This window comes from Fusarium graminearum, chromosome 4, assembly GCF_000240135.3.
Source record: "Fusarium graminearum PH-1 chromosome 4, whole genome shotgun sequence".
NCBI classification, from domain to species: Eukaryota; Fungi; Ascomycota; class Sordariomycetes; order Hypocreales; family Nectriaceae; genus Fusarium; species Fusarium graminearum.
Genome location: NC_026477.1, coordinates 7,316,472 through 7,339,008, shown reverse-complemented (window position 1 = coordinate 7,339,008; position 22,537 = coordinate 7,316,472). Strand labels below are relative to the sequence as shown.

Genomic DNA, 22,537 nt, shown 5'->3' with positions numbered 1-22,537 from the left:
CCGGGGGACGTGGACGATTCTGGGGCGTGGCAGGACAAGGGGAGGGGGCGTGTGTTAGGTAGGTCGTCAGGCAGGTTGGGCTGTGGTTTGGTGGTTGTAGGACAAAGTGGAGGTGGCTGATAAGGAGGTACTTGAGGCCGAGGAGTAACCAAGAGGCAGTTCACTGTATCCCCCAAACTCTTGGCCTCCGGAAGCGTACTCGACTCCGATATTGGCGGACGCTATCGCTAAATTCCAGGGGACACTACGGATGTCGTCACCGCGGATTCTTCATTTCAAAGGGACCTGATGCGCCAAACGAGCTCCACTGAGGGAGATGGTGATGTCCATGATGGATCAAAATCTGGGGACTGAAAGTTTCTTTTTCCTCTATTGGAGCTCGTACGCACACAAGCATGAGATGCCCATCCACCTGCATGCTGTTTGCACACATGTGTTGCTTGCGGCGCACTGGTCGCTTCTTCACGTATCACGAAAAGTCCTTTCATCTTGGGCCGTACGAACTGAACTTAGGCAAAAGGCAATCACTGACTCAAAAATGGGCATGGTTCTTTAATAAAAATTGCAAAAGTAATCAATTCTTTAGATTAATTCTTTAAATAAATAAATACAGCGGTCTCGCTTGAAACTCGCTCCCCCAGTTCCCCATCAAACTTACTTACCTTTTAAGAGTTCAATTTCTGCTGCCAGGTTTCCCCAACTGCGCGAACAAGAATCCCTTTCCATTCTTCATAAGTCAGAGCTTTTTTTCAACGCGTCCGATGATAAACAAGGTCGGTGTGTCGAACGCCCATTTCATGGTGCCAACCTCTCCTCGCCTCGAAACCGCTTAAGCTGCCCCGAGAGGCAGAGGGTTTCGAGGTCCGGAGAGGAGTCACTACATCATATTAAGCACGCGGTTCTCATCATCTGGAAGGTAGAGGTTAGCAATTGTCTTTGAGGATTCGTTTGCGTTGGTGGTAAATACTCACATTTATTTGAATGGAAGGGTCATAAGGAGAAAAGAAAAGAAAAAGAGAAGGAACGCGACCCGCGCAGATTTTAAAGGCTTTGCGGGTTGCGGGTACAGTGGGGTTGCTCACCGTGGTTGATCCTCGGCTGTTTTCGCCGAATATCTCACCCTAGACTCACCTCGATTATCTCAACATAAAGTTCCTTCTGGGTAGCAGAAAAGTTAACCTCCTGAGTCTTAGGTTATGAAAATAAATAGCCTAAAGTGTATAGTCTAAGAAGCATAAGCTGATCTACTAATTTCGTCTCGTGTGCCTCTAGTGGCCAATTTTTCTAATACCTCGAGAAGTTCCAAAGATATCAGACGAACGCAAAAGCTTTGACATTGAAGATTTCAGAAGAGAATATGATATTATTTTTTTGTGTTTGTTTGACAAGACCGACTACCACAAATCTCAGGGTATGAAGGACATGATGAAATAAATCTTGTCCCAAGAATTTATTCGCGAAATGTATTCTTGGATGGATGGTCCCTGAGGTATGGGTGATGTGGCTTCCGTGGCTGAAGAGGTTTTCTTCCAAGTATTTGCTTACGCTAGCATTTCTTGTATCGGTGTCTTGCTTGAAGAAATGGATATGTCGGTGGAAAGAGTGTCATTCAACCTATTCTCAGTTTGATATGCGCTGGGTTAGATCAGACGACTGAGCATTGGTGAGTAACCTCCTAGGAGCTGGTTGAGCCAACCGCATGCGGCGGCCGAATATCATCTGAAAATGTTCATGATAGACAGTAAGGATGTATATCTGGATCTTAATGATGGGATAGTGTGGTTAAATTTAATAGTTTGAATGGTTATTGTGCGTGCTTGGTAAGAAGATGGAGTGTTCAAAGCTCAGGGTATAATACCCCTTTGTTGCAGTTCCAACAGTGTCGGAACGATGTCTTCTCCAGTAACAGGCCCTCTCGCTATGATACCCTCAGGGTACCAGAAAAATTAACCGCTGGGAGCATAAGAGATAAAATTATTAGGGCATCTTAGGCCACTTAGAGAATACTTCTTAGACTACTTATGTTTATGGCCTAAGACTTAGGAGGCTAACCTTTCGGCTTCCAACTCTTCTCCTTAGTGTCGTTAACTTCTAGCCTTTTCGTATTATCTTTCTGTATCCTCACTCATTCGTCAATTTCTTCAGGTTCAAATGCGTTACGCGCTTGGTCTTGGTCATTTACATCGTCAAGGTGAACCTTTAACACCAAATTATGAACCTCAACTGCCTTGCGCCATTCGACCACAGTTTCTATCTCAATCTCAAAACCCGGTTTCCCATTAATAAAGAGGCATGGATACCTCTTGGGAAGGACCGTGTAAAACTTGAGAGATCTACCCCACTTGTCGTTAAAATCGATGTCGTTGATTTCCGCGTTGGGCATGCAAGCTGAGCATTTCGCAGCTGCTCGGTAAAACTCATTCATCAACCCCCCTTTAGCGTAGACCCGATCCCAATTCTTTTTACGTTTTGCCTTCTTGAAAGGTTCTCCGGCTCGAAGGCAGGCAAGCTCTTGTACACGGTGCATGTCTATAATCAAAGACTTGAGGGTTGGCCAGTGCCGGGGGTCAGATGTATCTGAGTCTGGTGGCCAGAATATAGAGGGTTCTACGCAACCATCAAAGACAAAGTGCTTTAGACCTTTTCGTTGAGTAAACCGACGTAGCTCGCGCGTGAGTATATCTTCTCCATCGAGTAAGACCAGAAGACCATCTGGAAGATCATCGTGCTGGTGGTAAGTCAAGGTGAAGATCTGTATAGACATGGGTAACATGAAGAGTGATTTAGCAAGTTCTAAAAGAGACATCGGGTTATGAGAATGTTATTCGTTAATCGCGTCGATGATCACTTACCGACTCTCTGATGTATCAAGGACTTTCTGCTTTGTGAGCAAGACAAGGTAACGTTGAAAACTCTTAGCTGCTTCATTTTGCTGGCTATATACATGAAGGCACACGGAGAAGGTTCGAGGTCGAAAGAGTTATTGGTAAACTTGAGAGACCTAACCATGAGCAGGTCGGGAAGATATGGCAATTTACGGATAGGCTCAACATACTCAGGCTCGTCACCGTGATCAGTAATACGATAAGTATAAACTGAAGGGATGACCAGTTCAAGATCAATCAGTGGTTCCCGGTCAAGTGGTGTTACTCTAAGCTGGTAAAATAGAATCTGGAGAGCCAAGTCGAAGCTTGGGTTTGCGTACCATTGGTTGAAACGAGTTGGGAACCGCATTGCTCTTGGAAATACATGAACTAGTTTGCGGACGTAGGAGAGTCTTCTCGGTGTCAGGACCTCGCGGGGTATACCGGTAGAGCGGAAAGCATCTTCATCAAGTCGAAGGTGCCGGAACGTTTCTGCTTCAATAAGAGGTTGCCAATGTCGACACAAGACTGCCAGAGGTGCCAGAGGGGCGATGCGATGGTCTGTATCTCGGCGCCCTTCAGTGTAGAAGTGAGAGATGATGTTAGATATAATCTCGGGGGCCAGGCGGTCCATTTTGATTATAGTACTGGACACAGCCCAGAGGTTGAATAAACATGATGAAACCAGTTAGAGCGATTGAAATAGGAATGAAATGACTCGTGGTGAAGGAATTATAATTTCCCGGTTAAAGTGAAGATTCAACTTCTGCCATGTAATAATTCAACTGTTCCGTAAGGCAAACTGCCTTCCGTATCATGACTATAAATGCCCAGTAAAGACCATCTCAACATTGGAACATTACATAGAAAATCATCATGAGACCTAAAGATATCATCTCATCGAATGAAGGGGTGACTATATGTACACCGGCTGAAGCCAATCTTCCATCCAATTAGGAAACAACAAGGCGCAGTGGCGGAGTGGTCTAACGCGATAGACTAGAAATCTATTCTCTTCGGAGGCGTCTGTTCGAATCAGGCCTGCGTCGTTTCTATTTTTATGTTTTAATTCTAGTATATGTGTGTCAATCCTTCCTTTTTTGTTTGTAGAGTAATTTCTTTGGTGTGGCTGTTCGTTGGAGTGCGGCAGCGTTACAGTTGCGCCTTGACGGCTTGTATAGTTACTGCATACTCAGTTAGATTTAATAAATCTTATGTTCTCTACTTCAATTAGAAATCTTGTGTAGGTTGGGATATGGATTGCAATAGTTGGTTCTGTCTGTCATTTTGATGCTTTCAAAAGTCATGCAACAGCCTCAGGCTGGCCTCTGAGATATCACGAATGTTCACTATATGATCCTCAACTCTTGCTTCTTCTTCCACATACGACCACAGCTCGCAGAGAACTCGGGATCCCGTCCGCTCTCCCATAGATAAGCTGCGAAGCGCTGGATTAGTAGTTGGGTCGGTGACGACCAGCGAATCCCCGGTGTTGTATGTTTTTGAACTTTTTGCCAGTGAGACATCATCCGAGGCGGCCCATGTTCTCCCTTACACTCTTGCTGCCTATTTGAGACCTCCTGATAAGAGAATATCCTGTCCTGTGAGATATCCCGTCTTTGCCATCCTAGAAGAGTTAATCCTCTACTGCTGATTTGACATAGGGGCATACTTACATGACTGCCACGTTGGCAACTTCTTGAGGATGGCCTAGACGTCTTACTGGGACACTAGCAGCGATGGCTAGGCCTGGATCGGTGTCTTTGAGTTCCTCCAGGTCTGTCTTGTTTGTCCATGTTCTGTATGGTATTGTAAGTATGATGACAGTCCAAGTCAAACCTGTCAAAACTTACGTTGATTTTGGAGTAGGTATCATGTCGGTAAATCCAATCATTGCTGGAAGGATCTGAATAGACTTTTAGTACTTGTATTTCGTTTCTCCCTTTGACTTCTTACAGCATTGACAGTAACTCCTTCTCCAGCTAGTACAGTAGCCAGATTCTTGCCCATTGAACTGGAGGAAGTTAGCATTCGTTTCATCTAGAACCATGAAAGGGGATACACACCTGAGAGCACCTTTGGTAGCTGCATAGTGACACCCATTGATGCCGCCTCCATGACTGGAAATACTTCCAATAAGAATCACGCGCCCCCAACTCTGCGCTCGCATGCCTGGTAAACAAGCCTTTGTAACAACAAACTGACTCCGCGAGTTGACTTCCATGACAGTATCCCAGTCATCTTCTTCAATATCCTTGACATCACGGATCCGTCTTCCAAGGCCGGCGTTGGCGACTAGGATAGATACTGCCTTGTGCTTGGCTGAGATGTTTGAATCTTGAAGGATTCTGTCGACGAGACCACGTGTTTGATCTCGTGAACTCAAATCGGCTGAGACGCAAGAGAACAACTGTTCGGGATAGGAAGACCTGAGCTCTTTGGCTAAAGACTCGACTTTGTTCTGTGAGGGCTTGTTAGTTACAGTTTCGTGATAGGGTGGGAGGTCTTACCAGGCTGGAGTTGCAATGCAGCACAACATCACACCCTTCTGCTGCTAGAGCTCTAGCAATCGCAGAGCCGATGCCGCCACTGTAGATTGTTAAATATGAACCAGTCGATTGGACTTTGAATGATGTTACCTGGCTCCAGTGACAAGTGCAAGGCGCCCTTTCACCTCGTTGTCGACTTGGCGGATCTGATATGTAGTCATGACTATAACTTTGTAAAGGAATTGATTTTACTTGGCGAAGAGTATTAAATAAAAAAGATAAATATATCGCAAGAAGAGTACTTGACCATAGGACCGTTATCCGGCGTTGTTGTTTTATCCGAGGAGGGGTGGTGGGGAAGTTGAGACGATGAGGCAGATCTCGGAGGGAACACCGGAAGCTTAGCTTACATGATGACTTGACCCCGGCCTGGTAGCTGGTTCAGACCATGATGCCGCATATAATCAAATCACATAACTATTAATTTGCAGTGAACAGTGGTCAGGTGTAGTGCTCATGATCTGTCAACATTCATTATCGTAGCCCTGCAAACTGCTCAGAAATAAAAACAAAAGCTCCCCGTTCCGTCGACCTGCTGACATTGTCGGCCATCCCTTGCTTTGCAAAAAACAGCTCGCTATCCTCTCGATATTAAGAGTGATTGAAATTAACGAACACGATGTCGTAATCATCGCTGTCCATGAAGCATCTCATTTTTGGGTTGGTTCGTGAATCTCATCTTTTGGCGCGACGCTGCCTGCTCTCTCCTTATTGACCCCAGTGCAGGTGCTTGACCCTATGCACATCTAGCTATACAGGTGTTAGCTACCTATAAATATCACAGTAAAGATATTATAGGGGCTGATCGTTAGTGCTTAGCCAAGAGTGGCTTCATATGCATTGCAACTGTAAATATTGCTGTGCCTCTTTGTTGTAAATGTGATATTGGTGGAGACCACTCTATAGGCCATTCGTCTGATTTTGCGGCAGGCTGAAGCGCAGGTACATAAGCCAAGGCATAATCACTGAGAGAAAGACGACTAAGGCCCAGTAGCAAAGCAAGTGTACTTAAACAGCTGGACGGATAAAACAACGTGGTACGTTTTCGATCAATTGATTGTATTCTCCAAGGAAACAGCACCCCGTTCAGCAACGTGCTTTGCCATTCAGCACTGGCCCTCGTCCACAAAAGTATTATCTCACTATGGATTCAATTATTCCTCTCATTGACAACACGATTCTACTTCTTTCATCGGCCGAAAAGGCATACGAGAAGGTCCAAAATGATAACCAACTAAAGGTTAGCTTCCATTCAGCAGGCGAAGGTCTTGTAGATGTCATATCTGCTCTCCAAAGTATCAAGCCTCTTATCGGAAGTGCAAATTCGGGTGGAGATATCGAAGCCGCTGAGACTTCTGTCAGGGAGTGCCAGAAAAAGGCGAAGCTATCCAAACGACTGTTTGTCCATATCGCTGAGGCTCCGCCGAACAAGAGACTCCACGGGTACATGACCTACCTTGCACTTCAAGACGACGATCAAATGGCGGAGATACTTGTACGAGGAATGATGGCGAACGTATGTGACTTGGCCAAGCAAGCCGGCGTGGCAGAAACTATCAAGAGTAGCCTGAAGAAACTGGCATGGGCAATCGAGGAATTGGACGAAGAAATTTCCAAACAGAAGACAAATGAGAAAGCTGGTACCGTTCACCACAGCGGAGTTGGTGATCTGTACAGTGCCAAAGATGCCGCAACGCAAATTAACAACACTGGCACAGGCAACCAATACAACGGAACAGATAAATCGCACTAAAATCGGGATTAGGATCATCAGAGTTTTCCGGGATTCATCGGGCAGTTCTCTAAGTAATATTTAAACGATCGTGCTGAGTCAAGAAGTATCTTTCCATAGCATTCTGCTGATGTGATGGCATATGCCTCATATTTTCGTGACAACGATGTCGTTCAATCGGTGCGCTCCGTATCACGTCACCCGTCTTTACTGCTTTACTGAGGATGAAAATGAACCTTTATGGCTTATGAATGAGGCCTGCAAGCGTCCACAGTGAAGTGGATGAACAGCAGGGATTAGCTGCAGACAGCGGGTTCCGGTCCTGTATCATTGGAGACAAGAGGGGGCGGAGTGTCCATTTCCCCAAGCACAAGATAGTGGAGGCCTCGCGAGGCATTTCCAGCAGGTGTGACTTACTCGTAATTCGAAAACGAGGCATGTGACATTTAGTATGCCGGAATGCTGGACAATAACTACCCGGACACGATCTTAATTATTGACGAGATCGAGAAGAACAGGCCTGGCAACCATGAAATCAATTTCGTCGACATTCAAAGCCGCTTTCCGACGACGGAGCAAATTACGGCCTGACAAGGATGCTGGCACAATGATTGTATCTATGTCAGAATCACGTCAGGAAAGCTCAAATAGTGAACTCCCGATACCAGACACCAACATTGTATCGACTGTGCCAACAATAGAGTCAACGACACAATTAGAAGGAGTGACTTCCCAGGCGCTATCAAACATTCGACAGGAAGATATATCACTGTGGAACAGTGCCTACGAAAGACTTAAGGAGACCAGTGAGAAAGTTGTGACTGAATACGAGGAGCTGCTCTCGAAAGAGCTGTCATCTGAGATTGGTATGAAGTTTTGTAATAATATGGTTCTATAACGGCTGACTGAGTTAGACATATCTGAGGATGAGTCCGAGAATCACATCGATGACACGAATCACGACCGCAGAAAAGAAAAATTGGAATTGATCATTCAAAATGGTTTGCGGCGAACAGAGGAAGGAAAGACAAAGTACAAAATCTTCGGCAAGACATTCATTCCACGATACCACATCGCCCGTACAGCTGAGTTTGTGCAAAGCGTGAAAACCCTTGTTGATGAGGCGGTGAAAGCCTCACCAGAGGCAGGCCTGGTTTGGGCTGGAGTTTGCACCGTCCTCCCTATTCTTATCAATCCCTCATCCGCAGAGTCGGCTCAACAGGAGGGTTTCACATATGTGACATCACGTATGAGGTTCTATGGTGAACTAGAGCGATACCTGTGGCCGGCGAGGCTGGAGATGGCCTTCGGATTAAAGCGTGAGGTGCTTGATGAGCTTATTGGTCTATATCAACATATCCTGGAATTCCAGATCACACTTGTCGTTCAGCTATACAAGACAAGACTGGCAAGGTTGAAACATGATATCGTCAATCACGACACTTGGAACAGCATGGTTTCTAAACTGAAGCAGCAGGAGGCAATCTTTGATACGGACTTGAAGAAGATCAACGATTTGGCATTAAGAATGGAGTTTCAAAAGCTCAACGAAAATGCAGAGAAATTCTTTGACGATCTGAAATCAAAACTTTCAAGCCCTCCGGAGATTCAAAGAGCTGCAACGAATCATCATAGTGGTTTTGGGGATCAGTTCAATGCGTCTGGAGGCGCAATGCAAACTAACAATACAGGCGACGGCGATCAATACGTAGGAGTGTCGTTCTACGGATCAGCAGGATTCGGTCGAACATAAGAACACCTCAGGTATTGGGGATAGTAGGGACGAATGGAGCACTCTTGTTAACAAATGGATCGACGGTCATGACTTCTATCACCATGTTTCTCTATATCTACACTACGTATTCTTCTATCAACGACTACCAGACGTTGTCTGGTAGGTTACTATACATTTCCCCCACTTAGGCCCACCTCACATGAGATATCTTTGATTGCAATACCTTCTCCAGAACGACCCTTGACTTTGAATTATTCTGGTTCCATGCAAAGTCCATTGCCGAGCATCCGTTCCTGCCTTTGGCATGGATATTAGCACCTGCCCGAATGAGTTGCGTAACAATAGCTGCGCTGTCTTTCAGGACGGCCAAAATCAAAGGCGAACATCCTTCGTTGTTCAGCACTTCTAAATTTGCTCCCTTTTCGACAAGAAGATGAATTGAGTTGGTCTTTCCTCCAAGTACGGCAAAATGAATTGCAGCATTGCCCGTGTTATCTGTCATGTCGACATCTGTTATGTCTGGTATGAATACTTGTATTGCCTCTGCAAAACCAAGGCTTGCGGCATAATGGAGAGATGTCATGCCTTTGTGGTCTTTGGATTCGCAGGAACTACCGTGGCGAACTAGAGACTTGACAAGGGTTAAGTTGAGTTTTCGCGTTGCAAGAATGAGAGCAGTTGCTCCCTTGTTGTCAGTCTTGTCGATAGTCTCTCTCGAGATACTTCGAGACGCTATTAGATGGACAAGCTTTTCTGACTCTTTCAAGACAGCGTAGTGTAATGGAGTCATACCACTATAATCCAAAACGGCGGTGTTCACAGATTGGTTCATGAGAAACGTCGCAATCGGTAGGTTACCAGCGAGACATGCCCGATGTAAAAGTGTTCTTCCTTTCTCATCGCATCTTTCCAGATCAGCACCATGCATGTACAGAAGCCACGCAATAGACAAATCCGCATGTCGAAGTGAGATCTCAATGTTTGATGGACAATTTTCTCCTCTGATATTCACATCAGCCCCTTTCGTTATCAAGAGCAAGGTGATATCTTTGTTGTAGTTCCGGACTGCGTAGGACAGCGCCGAGCGACCATCATTATCGCGTCCATTCACATCACCTCCTTTATTGATCAGGAACTGGACCATCTCGTAGATATTAACTTTGGTGACCGCAATCAGCGGCTTCCAGCCATCTTCGTTGTTTTCATTCACATCGGATCCATGCTGAACAAGGATTTGAGCGGTGCCCCATTTTTCGTACTCTAGCGCCCAGCGAAGTGGTGATCTTCCTTTTGGGTCCCGCTGGTTGACAACATTCGAATTTGGCTGATATTCCAATAGTTTTCGAAGTATAGAAACACTACCATGTTTGGCAGCGTGAATAAGAGGTAGCCAGCCGTCTTCCGTCTTCTGGTTCAATTCGACTCTCTTTTCCAGCAGTAAGTCGACCAAGGAATCAAGGTGGTTCTTTACAGCGCGTCCCCTCGTGATCGACCCCCTATTTTTCCCGTCATGACTAATCGACTCGACGATATCGTGGCCGTGATGAAATAGCTCTCTCAAAGAAGTCCAACCGGGTTTGGTTTCGGTGTTGACATTCTCTTGGCTGTCAATGAAGAGGCTGGCAATGGCTGTAGGCCCATATCGTATAGCCCATGATAGGGGCGAAAAGCCTTTTGTGCTCTCGATAGTCACCGACGCATTACGATCGACGAGGTATTTTGCAATCTTGAGACAATTTTCGGTTGGTCCATTGAGGACCTTGTGTAGCGGCGTCTCTTTCAAGGAATCTTGCATGTTTGGCTCGGCTGAGCAAGCAAACAAAGCCTTGACGACTTCCCGTCTTCCGTAAGTTACAGCCCAGTGGAGAGCTGTTTGACCGTCCGAGGACGTAGAATCAATATCGATTCCTGAACTTGTTAAGCGATCGACCCAGTCAGGTAGGTCAAAAAATGCGGCAGCGTGAAGCCCTGTCACCCAATCCATCTTCTGTCTGTCATTAATCGCCTGCCTCAGGTTCCAAACTTTGGTAACTTGAGAAACATTCCCGAGGAATCCCATCATCAATTCATTCAAAGTCTCATCGTTCTGCCTCTTAACGGAATGAAAGTGCGAGGCCCAAAATGTTGCCGAATAAGAAAATAGAGAACTGCTCGTATCAGAAATGACGTCCGTTCCGATGCATTCCAGGCACATCATAGCTATCTCAGTTTCGGAAGATATGAGTTCTTGCAGTGATTGATCACGCCTGACAGATTCATGGATCAAACGTAGCGTTCCCTTCTGATGGTCCAGGGTGACCAATCCATGGCAAACGGGAAGCAACGACTCGGCATCAAGTGTCAGATCCTGATATTTACTGCTGTGCCAGCTGGAAAGTTTAAAACTCTCTATGACGAGTTCCGCCGTTGGATCTTCTCTTGCATGAGTGGTCCAAGTAAGAACGTGTCTAGCCAATGCCTTGTCCCAATCCTTGGCCTGTTCAACTCTGCGAAAAGACGGTTGTAAAAAGCGTGACAATTCACAATTATCTTCGGGCAGGCTATTTTCCATGTCCTTGATATTGGCACGAAAGGCATCTTCGTTGAGACGGTCAAGATAGGACCTCGCGATTAGAAACCTGCCGATCGTTAGCTTGGAAACAATCGATATTGGATGATCGAACATTTGACTCTCCTCGGTTTGATGTATTATACTCTTGACCAAGTCTTTCATGAACGATTTGTCTTGTTGTAGTCGTAGTTTCCTACTGGTCTTGATGCGATCGTTGACGTATGTCTCAATATCAGCGGCCTGAGGCTTGACTTTAATCTTCTTTTGAACAAGAAGATGGTTTGCAAGTGATCCATCCCTTGAGCTGAAAATGACTCTAACGTTGTCAGGAAGCTTCTGAAAGGTTTCCAATAATGTCTGATGACTTGTGTCATCATTGTAATCGGCGCAGATATTTAGGGAATCGATAATGAGATATACTGTCTCAAACAATACGGCCTGAGCTTTGAACAAATTGAAGTACTCGATAGGAGGGATGGAGATAACGCCATACCTAGACCTATCAAATATCGACTGGACCTCTTGTGCTATATTCTCATCGCTGTTTTGTTCAAGCAGTTGCTCTAATAGAGCTGCCCAGAGCTGTGAGACGGATGGCTGGAGAGTGTCGCCGTGGTTGAAGTAAAAGTAGACACAAGCCAACTTGGAGTTTTCCTGTGCTTTCTGAAGCATCGAGTGTATGATCAATGATCTGTTCCGCGAGTAGTCATTAGTGTCTCATCTCAACCCGAAACATGTTGTCCAAGTAAGGCTGATTCACAACATACATCAAAATGGACTTTCCGGATCCTACTAAATGTTTGCGTCGTTAGAAACCAACTCTCTGTCCTTGTCAAAACCTGTACTTACAAACTCCCTCCATTGAGAGATGCCTTGCGACATGACTTTTGTCTTCCCATGCCTGAACCTCACTTGTGGTCAAAATCCAGTTCCCTGTTCCGTCTATTATCTGGTTCCAAACTTGCACATGCCTTCCTCGGTAGTCAATCTGACAGCGATAAGGCTGAGAGGAGAGCCATTGGCGGATAGTCAGTGCTTCATCCGAAAATCAGTTGAGGGCCTAATCATCGTACAGTCGTATATACATACCACCCAAGACACCTGCCAACGCTGGATTATGCTTCGGCAAGTAGATGCCATAGTAATTGTTGACTAAAACAAATCAATATTTAGATCCTGGGCCATCTTGATCTGGCTTACTCGTTGCTTGACGGCGATCGCTCCGGTCAACATGGTTATGCTGGTCGCCTCCGCCATGGGAATTGTACTGCTCACAATCACCCTCCGCTTTGAACTCAGTGCCAAGGTTCTGGTGACTCATGTTTGGCAATGAATAAAACTTGTGTCATCGGGCGAATCTGTGTGAGCGTAAACTATCTCAATGTTTCTTCATTTTTCTAGGAGCTAGACATTCCTTATTTCACTCATTTTCCATTCGCATAAAGTGGGCTGAGGCCTCACATCCTGGTGAATCAAGCATGGATCTATGCATATTCAGCTCATGCAGGACTGTACCGGGTACTCTGTATAGGTTGCGAAAATGGATGCTTACAAGTCAGACGACCGTGAGAAAACAGGAATGGACTGGCTAGATTGGATGTAACTTGACTATGGTTTGCAAATTATCCCCCGCCTTAGCTCCTCGTTCTGAAACCAATAATGGTCAAGGGTTCGATTCACAGCGCTTATCCGGTCATGTAGGCTGTCAGCAAAGCCTTAAACGGAAGTTATATTGGTTTAATTCCCTCGCTCTGGCTCTGCCTTGCGTGGGGTTCGCAATCTTATCATGCATGATCGACAAAAGGTGTGGACGGCCTACGAGTAGCTTCTCTTCTGGTTTCCCTGTTGCACAGATGTCGAAAATCAGCGTGCCCTCAACATCATTTTTGGTCTTCCCCAGCAGAGTTTTCACCAACTTTGGCTTCTGATAATGAATGAGGACAAAAAAGGCAAACAGCCCACATCTCGCGCCCCTAACCGAGCCTCCAATTCTGTCCGACCAAGAAGCCATTCCAGTCGATTCCAACCGCTGCCTGTACACATTGAAATACACCCCCGTAGCAGTATAGATCCTTCTTCTTCGATATCAGAACGGCGGCCTACAACTCACAGGCCTTCGGTAAGATTCTCACAGAACGGTCCTGAAGTCAACGATAACCGTCAATCTGTTGGAAGCTTCTCTAGAGACCCGAGCCCTCTTGGACAACACGTGGCGCGCGTACCATTTCCCGGGCGATCAGCCTTCCATCCTAGAGAAAGTACCATTCCTGAACAACCCCCCCAGGAAGACCTAGGCTCGCCATCATCAGTTTTATACCCAGTTGACGATATCAGCCACCCCACAGTCCCTGATATCCCACCTGTGAGCTCAACCGGAGATACAGATACGGTCCAAAACAATATGAACTATAACCATTATGGCTACGGTTCGAGCGCGCCAAATCGGGACTCGTCTGCGGCTCCTCCAGCCTGGCAAGCAGAGGACGCTGAAAAGATTCAATTGAAAGCGGAGCTAGAGGCTTATAAAACTTTGGATAAAAAGCTAAAAGCCGCTGACGAAAGAAAAAAGAGAGAGCAACAGATCCGGGAGGAAACTGAAATCCAGTTCCAGAACCGCATGGAAGAGATACGAAAGGCTCGGGAAAGCGCGAAGCTGGAAATAGAGAGAGTAAAGAAAGAAGCTGAAACGGCTGCTTGGGAGAGAGCTGAAGCGGCGAGGAGGGAGCAGGAGGCAGAAAAGATTCGCCATGACCATCAAGCCAAAATCATGGAAAGCGAGATCAGAGCAAAAATTGAAGCGGAGAGAAAAGCTGAGGAAGCAGAGAAAATGGCTAAAGAAAAGATAGAGAGGGAGATGGAAATGAGGTTGCACGCCAAGATGATGGAAAAGGTTGATGACTTCATGGAAGTCGCCAAACAACGATTTCTGGCGCAAGAGATGGCCAACACTCCTCAAAGGACTTTTGAAGCAACTCAAAGTCCAAAGAAGGTGAATTTCAGCGAACCTCAAGCCCAGAACATGAACCAATACATGGACCAACGCACTATATCACCTAGTCAGCCTCGAAGTACCATGGGTTACCCTCCGGATAATGTCTCGTACCGCACTCCTCACGCTTCGCCATCATCTCAACCTCGGTATCCTCCTTCAATCGTCGAAGGATCGTGTAGCAGCCGGCCACCTTCCGTCCCTAGTGCACCAGACCAATCCCAGTACCCGGACGATATGAGGTACCATCACCGCAATATGTACTTCGAGGATCACTACCCTGCATATCGAGGATCCCCAGGCGGTCCAACTAGCTATCGGCCTCAAAGATACGATGATTGGCCACCATCACCACGGTACCGCGATAGAGGTCGTATGCCTATGCATCCAGACCTTATTCAACAGTTGGCATATGCCGTCACCGAGGTGCTCCAGCAACAAGCCTACAATAACTCCATGGAGCGAGATGACGGTCCGGCTTATCCCTACGCTCCGTCTGCCAGCCAAGCGTCGATAGATCCTAGAGAATATGCGTTCGCCGCGGATCGGGCTGCTGCGCTGGAAGAACAGCAACGTCGTAGAGACGAGCAAGCCTATAGACAAATATTGGCACAGCAACTGCAATCGATGAACATATCAGGTGGACATAATCGGCCTTTTGACATGCCTCTCCCATCTCCAAACTCGATGCCGCGAACCCAACGGTCCCGAGCTGAGAGTGTTGTTACTAGCGAGAAGGGTTCGGAGAGCTGCAGAACAAAAGTGTCTGCCTATCAGACTCCGCCGCAAAATAGTGGAAACCCCGTATACCTTGATCCAACAAGACTAGCTACGCTTCCAGTGGCGCCAATGCCGCCCAGAGAGACTGAGTATACTCCCGAGAGAGATCTGGCTTCTCGTGGCAACGATGGGTCCAATACAAATGTTAATTCGTCCATGAGGGCTTCTGTCAGAGGAATGAAAGTAGAGGACTTTCTATCAACAGCTAAAGCCTATATCAACCGTTCAGGAAATAGATAAAGAGATTATTAATAAGGAGTGTCAATAGATCCTATTAAAAATGCTTCTTAGGATTGTTAAGAATATCGCCATTGATTTGGCCGGCAGGAGGGTTGGAGTTCGAGTCGTCGGCCACTGTGGTCGGCTTGGGAGGGTCACTGTTGGAGACGTTTCGTTCGGCCATCTTTGAGGTAGCTGGCAAGTGTGTTTTGATCAAGTGAACTGCCTGGCGTTTGATGACATTCATATCCTACAAATGAATGCCTAGTTGAGTGGGTCCTAATCAGTGCATGTGCAGTGAATCATATACACACAGCTGTGGAAGAATGCATATCAACGATTGTTTTCTGTCCTTTTATTTCCTCCTCCTTAGTTCATATCACTACTGAAACCTGCACCTCAACTTCCCACCCCGATAAACATGAACGACTCCGATGGCTCTTCAGGAGGGCCTGAAGCACCTGACAGCACCCCTGAGGTGCGCATGATGGCCTGCCTGTTGATGGACAATCGTCAGACCATCACGGCCGACGCACGTATGGTCGCCACGGCCAAATAACTGGCATCCAAGAATGTTCTAAATTGGAGCGAGCTCACCATGTCGTATGGCATGCACATGCCTATCATCGATATAGCGATAGCGACCTTGAATCGCGAAGGTATTGCTGCATTCTTCGACTTTAACAGCAAGCTTTCTCACGAGCAAGCCGTCCAATTCATCCGAGAGATCAATGTAAGTGTCTTGGGGGTTACTTCTTTGCAGCACTAATAACGTTGCTAGATTGAGAGCTGGGATCCATTTGACCTTGAGCCTAGCTTTGTTCAATACCTTCACGAAATCTTGTGCTCAAATGTCAGCGATGGGCAGTCTGGCGAGAATGAGCCACAGCTAGGAGACAGTCTCCCCAAGAAGAACATCGGCCTTTTTCTTTTCCGTTGCCGCCGATCGTTCCCATCCCTGGATATACACAAAGACTTCATTCTCCAAGAGATCAAGCGTATATTGTCTGTCTGCGATGAGCCTGCTCAATCTCGCCCTCCGACGTCGCCGCAGAGCGCTCTACCTATGCGACTTAGACTATCTCGATTAATTTCTTACGCCCGAGTTCATCTCGGCCTATCAGCTATCAAGTCGTATCTGGAAGTACCGGCTATGCGTGCAGACAAATCCCTGGAGGAACTTTATGGTCCTAATTGGGTCGAGGTGACAAGCATAGAAAACTACGTGACGAAGCTGGCAAATACGGTCGACTGCAAGGAAGCGTTGTCGTTGATCGAGCTTCTTGGTGCCCTCAAGGTTTATTAGTATTGGAGGATTACTCTTGACCGGGCCCTCCAGTCCGACAGGGAAGATATCATGAACGAGATGATGCAGTCTGTGGAACTGAGCGATTCATGAATGGAACGGAATCTGCAATGCGAAGATGTAAAGTTTAAAGCAGATTTGGTGGCGAGCGCCGTTAAGGTTGCCGTAGCATTTCTTTAGTCCGACCAATGACGTTGTTATTGCCTCTTGATTTACATACAGACTCTCCATCTTGGGACGTTTAAGCGGTGTTTGCTATGGATTGAGCACAGCTTCAATGGGATTACATAAGTCATTGTCCTCTATCCTGAACTTGGAAGGTGAATTGGACGATTCATTTGGACTCTTTCCCGTGAGTGGAGATGCCCGAGGTAATCTGGGAGGGAGACAATTTATTCTGTTGCCTGGACGAGCCTCAGTGGCGAGAATAGACCCGTGGTTCTAAAATTGAGGCTCAGCATAATCATGTGTACCAATTAAGATAGTAATCCAACGAATGGAATATCATGTTCATTTACCAATGTCCAAGGCATACTGACCATATTCCCCATCTCGACAATTCGGTCTTTTGAGGAATGGTAATCAAGCGGCACATCCAACCTTTTTCAGGGCCTATTACTGACACTAATATAGAACAAATCCAAGGTCCACAATCGACTCGGTCGAGACAATAGCCCTAGTGAATGAGAAGAGTATTCTCAGCCATTAAGATCCCAGAACAGGGGCAGCAAGATCAAGCTTTTGGGGGTGTTTACGATCTTTAGTTTGACGATTGGCTCAACCTCTAAGAACCCCCAATTGGTCTTGGCAAGGCTGAGTGTCAGATGAAAAGCAGGGGCAACGCATGGTTTGCATCGTTTTGGGTTAAATAATACCGACTATACTGTCAATCACCAATCATGTTGACTATGTCGTCTCTCAATGGAAAAGACGCCTACTGGGGGCTGCGACGATCCGATCCAACATCCACAGCCGTTGCATGTCAGACAGGCTTGAACACTTCAGCTGGGCACAGGTCAGGGTCCACTGTAGATATCAGTCTAACCGTAAAGGGGAGAACCCAGCGCTCCAGGTCGAGATATCAAACCTACAGACAGAATATTGTACGACGAAGTAAACGTTATATAAACTATCGGCAACAGGATAAATCATGGGAGTAAAATCAATTCAGATACCAGTTTACCAGCAGTCAGTCAGTAAGAATCTCTAATAAATCCCAGGTCCACCGCTAAATGTCCATCTAGCTCGTTCACATCACTTACACCCAGCCACAATGATATTCCCTCCTTTCGTTCCATCTCTCGAAGACAACTTCAATCTTGAATCTTCAAGCAGTCCATCAACACCCGGGACTCCTTCTGAAATCTCAGACCAAGTCCTCAGCATTGGCTTCCCCCAAGCTATGCAACTTACATGGACAAACTCATCTTCCACCATGGCCCTCTTCATCTCCGAGCCAGGCTCAAGTGTTCTCTACGCAGCTCTCATGCCGCGCGGATTACAAGGGCCTGTTTACCTTTATCCAGGTTCTGAGTTCGCTGGAGATGCAATTGCATCTTGCAATAAATCTGGTGAACGTTTCACTTTTCAACTCCCAGGAGTACCCAGTTGCAGTATTTCATCCAACCAAGTCACCATGTCCTTTCATCGGTCAAGATCAAACCCCCGGTACAATTTCTCCATGAGGGTTGAACACGAAGGGAGTCGCAGGACTGAAAGTTTCGAATGGCGGGTTTCGTCTCAAGCGCAGAGTGGTCTGTACACTACAGTGTGGGAACTTATTTCTCTAGGACGCAGTAGCAAATCCAGTTCACATCGTCCAAGGAGCTCGGAGGTTGTTGCCATGGTATATGAAAACAATGAGTCGTCTATGCAGCGGTCAGGGGGGTTTCAATTTTCAGGCAGACCTACTACTAGTTATATGGGGTATCACTGGACTCTTATGGCTTTAATGAGTGGCATAGCTGTGTGGCAGCATGCGAGTAGTGGTTAATCAGGGAGACGGAGACTGAATAGGAGTTTTAATGCGTGGAAAAGAACATGTTAGAGTGGGTAGATTATTAAAAGCTGCAGGCAGCTGATTACAAGACAATAGCTGATATCATCGCCCCAAACGGTAAAGCCTTCAGTTACTCCTTCGCTGGTAGGAAACTTCATGATCATGTATCTACCTAGTCGATCAGCTCCGCGTATGCAATGTATCGTTTCTTGAACTCCCAATTACTACCCCTATCAATGAGTTAGTATGGTATTGTGACAATTTCACAGAATGACATACTTCGCTTTTGTCCCATTTTTCAGCCAACAGTTGCCATATTGTTTTGTTTCAATCACTGCCGACATGTTTGTTGCAAAGACAACGCTTCTGCATCTCAGTCCGGTGTGTGTCTTGTCGTCTATCGTGTTCATATTAACACAAGCTCCCATGCAGTCCTCGATAGAGTAAGAGAAGAAAGCAACGTAGTCAAAGATAGTACCACCTTCCTTTGCCTTCTCACTCAGCGGCGCGTTCACGCCACACCACCACCTGAACTGGTAACCCGTATTGAAATGAGATTGCTCATCGCTCAACTTTTCGGGACAATTCAATTGCAGATTTGTAACGTCGGAGGCCGCCTTGGGGACGTAGGGGGCCGTATCGGATGTACTGTTGTCCAAGGTTGGGCATGAGGTGGGTTCTGCTGAACTGTCGCCACTGTATCACTGTATGTCAGTAAACGTCATCCATACTCTGGTTTACGACATACGATTTATTCGCCAAAGCAGCACCCAGTCCTCCACCGACACCAGCGCCGACAATAATGGCTGTCAAAAAAGCAATAAGTCCGGCAAATCCCCATAGTCCCAGACCAAATGGAGGCCTTTGTTCCTTGGGACCTAAAGCCTCATACCCGGCAGGAGTTGAAGCTTCATACCCGGTAGGGGTGTAATAGTGACTATTTTGGTCATGTACTACCTCGGGAGCTTTGGCAGCCTGCTCGTGCATGTCAACCTGGAGACCATCACTGCCTGGAAGTTGTTGATGTTGATTCATCGTAATCCGATCCATGACTAGAATTTCGGTTAGGAATAGTGCAAAGCCGGCGCAAGATCAAATGAAGGAATGAAGAAGGAGAGTGAATAGGTACTAACGGCAAGGAAGCCGTCGGGAGCGCAGCTCTTCTTTATAACGACGATCATTGCAACTCTGGATTCGCTGATAGCAACCGGCCTGGTTTCAAAGGGGTATTGCAGGGTCTGATCTGTAAGCTGACCGTTCGTAACCAACAAATCAAGGTGCATTTCTGGACGCCATGCTACCAGAGTACCCCTGGAAGGTTGAAAAATGAAAGTAGGCTGGCGGGTATTTGCGCTTTTGGGGTAACATCTTGAATAACGCGTGCGTACTGTCCTGGTCAGAACATGATTCAAGGGATCACCAGCTGAAAAAAAAAAAGAGAAACTGAAAAGGCAGCCCGATGCTATATTTATCATTAGGGTCAGGTCTAATCCTAACCAGTATTTCGTGGCACAATATGACTGATTGAAACCAAAATAGAACAACGCCTTTTGTTTCGGATCCTTTAAACGGAACCTGTCGTGCGACCATTGATCTCTAAACAGGTTAAGCCGCAGCTAAAAAACGACAGTAGGGGTTACCAAAGGTAAGCGGGTTACTACGAACCAGATATCGAGAGCCTGATACGTGAAATGATGTTGAGGTTGAATACTTAAAACGTCTGACCCCGATCGCCAATAGCTGATATCATCGCCCTAATGCCTTTCTCTCCTCCTGGGAAAATGTAGTCGTAACCCTGTTATAAATCTGCTGGATTTCGTTATTCAAATTTTTCACTCTCTCATCAATCTGTCTGTAGTCAATGCTATTTTTGTTCTGCATGCCATTCTTTAGTTCGCCCAGGATTTGGTCATTGAAAGTCTTGTCTGACTCCCGAAGTGACCTCTTAGCTGCACCTATTTTTGCCACGTTATTATTAGTATGCTCTTTCACAGCCAAAACAAAATAGGATGAAAGGAACTTTCATACGAAGAGCTTTCTGAAACGTGTCTCCTTTAAGAATGACATTTTGTTTCTCTATATCTTCATCCCCCCAGGAGCCGTGGATGAGTTCATCTCCATGTACCAAGGTTTTGTCCAGTTCGATCAACTGCATGTCGACGACGCGGGCATCGTCGGAGAGCTTCAGTAAACCCACGGAAAGTAAAGATTTCTGAAGTCGGGCAGTTTCAAAAAGAACGCAGCGTGCAAGATGACATTCGTTGCGCATGGTCAACAAGACGTCTGAGATGGTCAAGACGACTCAGTTTGCAGGGGAGAAGAATTGAGGTTGCTCGTTCTTGGGTTGGTATGTCGGTAGACCATTAATGAGACCACCGAGAAACCCTTTGGCAGGGACGATGGCAGTGTCGTCTATGTCGGGAACCTCCATTTCGGTGCCTTGAGGGATAGCTTGAGGATCGGGACCGGCATTCTTGCGGTTGCGCCGCCCGCATGTCAAGCAGGAGAGGAATATGCTCATTGTTGTGTGAGATGCCGCGAGGAGATAGGCACTTGAATGAAGTGAAGTTCTTCCTACTTATCAGCAAAGAAGTAATGGGTTAGTACCTTGATAATTTAGTAATAAGCCAAGGAGGGGTAACGGAATAGACAACTTATACCCAAAACAATCGTTGGCTTATTCATTATCTCCCTACCTAAGACATATGCGGAGGGGTTAGCAACATAAAGGTTGCTCAGCTTTGGGGCGCAAAAAATAAATGGCCCAAGAGTATGGTCTAAACGCAGTAAACTGACCTACTAATTTCGACTCTTATGTCTCTAGTCACCAACTATCTCGGCACCCTGGTGAATCCAACAACCATAACAGCCTCATCGTCTGACAGAAACGCGTCAACTGCTTAACAGCAGATAACTGATCAATATGACCGAGGATCAAAGCGACAAGGACGATGAATCCTATGGAGAGCACCTGTTCAGATATACATTCGACGAGGGGCGGCAAGAGCCCCGTTTTCTCATTTTCCGAGGTCTTCAACTTATGAATATCTACAACATGCAAAATGACTTGGCCAAGCTAAAACACGATATTATGACAACAAAAACCGCACAGCCTCAACAGACCGAATCCCTCACCAAAACCTTGCACAACTACAGTAACGACTCATATCCTCACGTCATGGTTCCCACTAACCCACCACGCAGCAAATGCAATCCGCGACTATGAATATTTAACCCGTTTGACCCCGATCACCGGCTCCCAAGCCCGTCGTGGCCGTCTTGATCTGGAGCGCGTTTTCGGCGATGAGTCGTATCAATTCATCGATGAAGGCACTGGCTATCGTCGTTTCGACGACCCTTCCCTCCTCCCTACCGATAATCTTCGCGAGGTTCTAAAACGACGTCTCCCTCGCTCAATGACCTACACGAGTTACGACATACGGAACCGCACAGAAGAATATTTCAACAATGAACCCCCTGAACAAGTATCTCCGCTGGTGGATAGACTAGCGAGGTTCTTGGTGGCATTTCTAGGAGGTGCAATGTTGGTTGTGCCGATGATGGTTATGAGACTGCCAGAGGTCACAGTTGTGAAGAGCTTAGTAACGGTGAGTATCTCAGTGTTGGCATTTGCAGGGGCCTTGTCTGTTTTCTTCAAGGCGAGTAATACTGATACAATGGTTGCAACCGCAACGTATGCGGCGGTTTTGGTAGTATTTGTTGGGGTATCGGGGTAATAGCAGTGTTGTATGGAATCATAGGGAATTATAATTAATCATCTCGCACTCATGTCTCATCTCAGCAGATGCTCAG

The 22,537-nt window shown here is 46.4% G+C and overlaps 11 protein-coding genes and 2 non-coding genes across 13 annotated transcripts; 8 read left to right on the top strand and 5 right to left on the bottom strand.

Moving 5' to 3' along the window:
- Nucleotides 1–2,125: 2,125 nt before the first annotated feature.
- Nucleotides 2,126–3,498, bottom strand: FGSG_09168 (uncharacterized protein; the record flags this gene model as incomplete). The annotated part of the gene is made up of 2 exons (XM_011330312.1): nucleotides 2,126–2,793; nucleotides 2,853–3,498. The coding sequence occupies 2 exons, from the start codon at nucleotides 3,496–3,498 to the stop codon at nucleotides 2,126–2,128; spliced, it is 1,314 nt and encodes a 437-aa protein (XP_011328614.1).
- Nucleotides 3,499–3,831: 333 nt separating this feature from the next.
- On the top strand, nucleotides 3,832–3,913 carry FGSG_20724. Its single transcript has one exon. It is a non-coding gene; the product is annotated as a tRNA-Ser (tRNA).
- Nucleotides 3,914–4,249: 336 nt separating this feature from the next.
- On the top strand, nucleotides 4,250–4,365 carry FGSG_20060. The gene has a single exon (XR_893047.1). It is a non-coding gene; the product is annotated as a 5S ribosomal RNA (ribosomal RNA).
- Nucleotides 4,366–4,430: 65 nt separating this feature from the next.
- Nucleotides 4,431–5,574, bottom strand: FGSG_09169 (uncharacterized protein; the record flags this gene model as incomplete). Its single annotated transcript, XM_011330311.1, has 7 exons — nucleotides 4,431–4,491; nucleotides 4,541–4,663; nucleotides 4,718–4,770; nucleotides 4,821–4,878; nucleotides 4,931–5,325; nucleotides 5,375–5,453; nucleotides 5,504–5,574. The coding sequence occupies 7 exons, from the start codon at nucleotides 5,572–5,574 to the stop codon at nucleotides 4,431–4,433; spliced, it is 840 nt and encodes a 279-aa protein (XP_011328613.1).
- Nucleotides 5,575–6,557: 983 nt separating this feature from the next.
- Nucleotides 6,558–7,166, top strand: FGSG_09170 (uncharacterized protein; the record flags this gene model as incomplete). The annotated part of the gene is made up of 1 exon (XM_011330310.1): nucleotides 6,558–7,166. One exon carries the CDS (start codon nucleotides 6,558–6,560, stop codon nucleotides 7,164–7,166), a length of 609 nt encoding a protein of 202 aa, XP_011328612.1.
- A 508-nt stretch (nucleotides 7,167–7,674) lies between these two features.
- On the top strand, nucleotides 7,675–8,898 carry FGSG_09171 (uncharacterized protein; the record flags this gene model as incomplete). Its single annotated transcript, XM_011330309.1, has 2 exons — nucleotides 7,675–8,011; nucleotides 8,060–8,898. 2 exons carry the CDS (start codon nucleotides 7,675–7,677, stop codon nucleotides 8,896–8,898), a joined length of 1,176 nt encoding a protein of 391 aa, XP_011328611.1.
- A 2,592-nt stretch (nucleotides 8,899–11,490) lies between these two features.
- Nucleotides 11,491–12,293, bottom strand: FGSG_09172 (uncharacterized protein; the record flags this gene model as incomplete). Its single annotated transcript, XM_011330308.1, has 4 exons — nucleotides 11,491–11,498; nucleotides 11,629–12,122; nucleotides 12,199–12,223; nucleotides 12,281–12,293. 4 exons carry the CDS (start codon nucleotides 12,291–12,293, stop codon nucleotides 11,491–11,493), a joined length of 540 nt encoding a protein of 179 aa, XP_011328610.1.
- A 1,068-nt stretch (nucleotides 12,294–13,361) lies between these two features.
- Nucleotides 13,362–15,440, top strand: FGSG_09173 (uncharacterized protein; the record flags this gene model as incomplete). The annotated part of the gene is made up of 1 exon (XM_011330307.1): nucleotides 13,362–15,440. One exon carries the CDS (start codon nucleotides 13,362–13,364, stop codon nucleotides 15,438–15,440), a length of 2,079 nt encoding a protein of 692 aa, XP_011328609.1.
- A 400-nt stretch (nucleotides 15,441–15,840) lies between these two features.
- FGSG_09174 (uncharacterized protein) lies at nucleotides 15,841–16,725 on the top strand (the record flags this gene model as incomplete). Its single annotated transcript, XM_011330306.1, has 3 exons — nucleotides 15,841–15,955; nucleotides 16,055–16,152; nucleotides 16,201–16,725. 3 exons carry the CDS (start codon nucleotides 15,841–15,843, stop codon nucleotides 16,723–16,725), a joined length of 738 nt encoding a protein of 245 aa, XP_011328608.1.
- Nucleotides 16,726–17,998: 1,273 nt separating this feature from the next.
- Nucleotides 17,999–18,718, top strand: FGSG_13525 (uncharacterized protein; the record flags this gene model as incomplete). Its single annotated transcript, XM_011330305.1, has 1 exon — nucleotides 17,999–18,718. The coding sequence occupies one exon, from the start codon at nucleotides 17,999–18,001 to the stop codon at nucleotides 18,716–18,718; it is 720 nt and encodes a 239-aa protein (XP_011328607.1).
- A 178-nt stretch (nucleotides 18,719–18,896) lies between these two features.
- On the bottom strand, nucleotides 18,897–19,711 carry FGSG_09175 (uncharacterized protein; the record flags this gene model as incomplete). Its single annotated transcript, XM_011330304.1, has 3 exons — nucleotides 18,897–18,954; nucleotides 19,004–19,420; nucleotides 19,473–19,711. The coding sequence occupies 3 exons, from the start codon at nucleotides 19,709–19,711 to the stop codon at nucleotides 18,897–18,899; spliced, it is 714 nt and encodes a 237-aa protein (XP_011328606.1).
- Nucleotides 19,712–20,470: 759 nt separating this feature from the next.
- FGSG_13526 (uncharacterized protein) lies at nucleotides 20,471–21,245 on the bottom strand (the record flags this gene model as incomplete). The annotated part of the gene is made up of 3 exons (XM_011330303.1): nucleotides 20,471–20,679; nucleotides 20,753–21,007; nucleotides 21,086–21,245. The coding sequence occupies 3 exons, from the start codon at nucleotides 21,243–21,245 to the stop codon at nucleotides 20,471–20,473; spliced, it is 624 nt and encodes a 207-aa protein (XP_011328605.1).
- A 402-nt stretch (nucleotides 21,246–21,647) lies between these two features.
- On the top strand, nucleotides 21,648–22,461 carry FGSG_09176 (uncharacterized protein; the record flags this gene model as incomplete). Its single annotated transcript, XM_011330302.1, has 3 exons — nucleotides 21,648–21,753; nucleotides 21,881–22,332; nucleotides 22,384–22,461. 3 exons carry the CDS (start codon nucleotides 21,648–21,650, stop codon nucleotides 22,459–22,461), a joined length of 636 nt encoding a protein of 211 aa, XP_011328604.1.
- Nucleotides 22,462–22,537: the final 76 nt, after the last annotated feature.